General features: G+C 42.0%; 1 protein-coding gene across 1 annotated transcript in view; it reads left to right on the forward strand.

The window, feature by feature from the left end:
- The first annotated feature begins 734 nt into the window (after positions 1-734).
- The window catches only part of LOC111867695, a 28,730-nt gene continuing 26,719 nt past the window's right edge, over positions 735-2,745 (forward strand). The window contains exon 1 of the mRNA XM_023857759.2: positions 735-1,827. Within this exon, the coding sequence (XP_023713527.1) occupies positions 1,437-1,827 (391 nt within the window). The 5' untranslated portion in view covers positions 735-1,436. The remainder of the gene's footprint in view (positions 1,828-2,745) is intronic.

The following is a 2,745-nucleotide window of genomic DNA, read 5'->3' on the forward strand; positions in this document are numbered from 1 at the left end:
AGCCAAACTCAATCACTCTTTCTAAGGGTCCCAACAATGTAGGTATCTACTCCCTCACCTGAGGACGGAAACAGATCTACTTTCCGAAACGTCGTGTTTTCTAGTTTATAGAATACAGAACAATGGGCAGAGTTCTAAAACCCATTAATTCTGAGTATTATACACCATCGTCAGAAAATCTACTTCTCTGTATAAATGTCCCCTCAGATTTAAGGAATTTACTGACATTTTGACTGTAGGCTGATAATGCTTTTTTTTTTTTCTCGGGAAACCGTAATGGCTGTAAAGTATTTTCGATACCCCATCCTTAAAACTCTCACACACTTCAGAAATGCCTGTAACAAATACTTGACTATCCGTCGGACAAGTATGACAGAGATTTTGCCTATATAGCTGGGCGTTATAAATCTTTCTCGCCTGGCCAGTCACCTAGGTCTGATTAATACCGAAAAAGAAGGAGAATATGGTGATAAAGAGGAGGAGGGAACATGAGTCATTTGCGGAAGCATATGAGGAGAAACAGAGTGAGTAAGATAAAATAATTTTTGGGGTTGGGGAACTGCATTTGTCGGCACGAAAGCGATTCCGATGGAGAGCGAGAATGAAGCAGGAGGGCTCAGCAGTCGCTAGGGCGGCAAACATCCCTGCGCAATAGTCTCCCTTCCCTCAGTACCGTAACACTCCTGCCCTGAGCTAGTTTCTCAATATCTCTCTACTTGCCAACGGGACATCATCAGAGTAACGTGACGTGCCAATTACAGGGGCGCCATCCTGTCGTCACTGGACGCCTGTATACAGCAAACCCACCCATGGAGATGGAAGAAATTACGACACATTTAACAAGAATAATTATGACGTAAAGTGATCTAAATTACACTTTTAATTTAAAATATACGCACAAGTAAGATTGATTATTCTGATCTGTTTTAATTAATTTTGTGTATTTTAAGCCGGTGAAGAGAAGGTTATATAAACTCTTGTAAGAAATCCGCGACAGTATCACGTGAACGCGTCTGACGTAACAAAGGGTCACAGTGGCAAGCTGTTATGAATATAGTGACAGAATACACAGAAATTTTAAGTAAAAATAACAAAACTATCCAACCCATCTCTTAAAGAAGAATCTTAGGAATACAAGGAAATATTGTGACGTTGGGTGTGAAAGTGAAAAGAGATTCAGGAATGAAACCGAGAGTTTTATTTATTTTTACAAACAAAGAAAGTGCTCAATACTGACATTGTGAGTCGCGTAAACCCTTTCACTGTCTCATTATCATTATAACAAAAACTCTTAAAATAATTAGCGTAAAAAGAGTGTTTTAAAATTATCCTGAAATGTGATTTTAAATCAAGATAAAGATCCCATGAATACGAGAGAAAATATTATAATTTAATATCGAATAATAAAAACAAGTGAAAGAAAATATCGTTTGCACATGGAATCGAATCAGAATCTGTGTAGAATGCAACCAAGCGTCTGGTTCCTTACGGGGACCCTTCTATTTTCCAGCGTCGCGACGGCGATGCTGTGTGGCGCTATTATGACAGACCATTGGGAGCATGTAATGTGGGACCGCGGCAAGCTGGACGATATAGCAGTTAGACAGAAGAACGCTACTAAGGTGAAATGGATGCTCGAGTGGTTACTGGATGGACAGGTTGGCAGGATTGTTTACACGAACGAGGATGGTCTAAGGAAACATCCTAAGACGAAGGAGGGCACGGACGGCGGCGTGACAACGGGCAGCGAGCAGGAGCAAGACGAGGTGGCCGTGTTCCTTATCCCGATGCACGGGGGAATATGGACGCTGTGCGTGTCGCTCTCTGGTTCGTATGATTCAGCCACAGTGAAACGAGGGGCTCAAAGTCGTGTTTAGAGTGTAAATACAGAGCTAGAGTCCAGCAAATTTAACTAATTTAACAGGAGAAATTAACATCCTCTCTTGAGTTGTGCCCTCTTCACAGTATAGTGACAAATTGTGTTCAATTAACTTACGTAAAATGGTTCTTTGCCGGTCACGGTAGCCGAGCGGTCTAAGGCATGAACTGTCTTCGCTCGCTTGGAAGCCGGGATCGTGGGTTAAAATCCCACTCAGGGCATGGATGTTTAGTTTGTGTGCGTGCGTTTTTTTGTGTTTGTGTACAGGTAGAGGCCTTGCGAAGAGCTGATCACCCTCCCAAGGAGTCCTAACGAATGTGTAAGATTTAGAAAAACCGAAGTGAACGGAGAAGTTCATGGAGGTAGGCCTAGTCCCACTGGGGCTGTAGTGCCAAGGGGAAAAATAATGGTTCTTTATATTGTTGAACACATCTGTTGATGCAGGCCAAAAGTGGCCGCAACTTGTAAAGGCAAAACTTTTCATTTATCTTGTTAAACTGGTTACATTTGGACTTCTTCATTCATTCTTTCATCAATGATTCTACAGCCGTTTGTTGAGCCTTGGCCTCTTCATCACTTTCGTAATCTCTCTTTTCTTTTTACACAGATAGTAGAACCCTTGGACGAGTGATCATCCCCTCGCAAGGCCGATACCTACACACAGCACAACACAAACGCACACATAAATATCCATGCCTTGAGTGGAATTCGAACTCAAGATCCCAGTGTTCGAGATAGCGAAGACAGTTCATGTCTCAGACCGCGCGGCCACTGTGAACGACACGTTTGGACTTGTGTTATTTATTCATATAATGAGAGGGGCAATATTTTGAGATCTATCTTATGAAGAATCGTGTTTACTATTT

This window comes from Cryptotermes secundus, unplaced genomic scaffold, assembly GCF_002891405.2.
Source record: "Cryptotermes secundus unplaced genomic scaffold, Csec_1.0 scaffold1076, whole genome shotgun sequence".
Lineage (NCBI taxonomy): Eukaryota > Metazoa > Arthropoda > Insecta > Blattodea > Kalotermitidae > Cryptotermes > Cryptotermes secundus.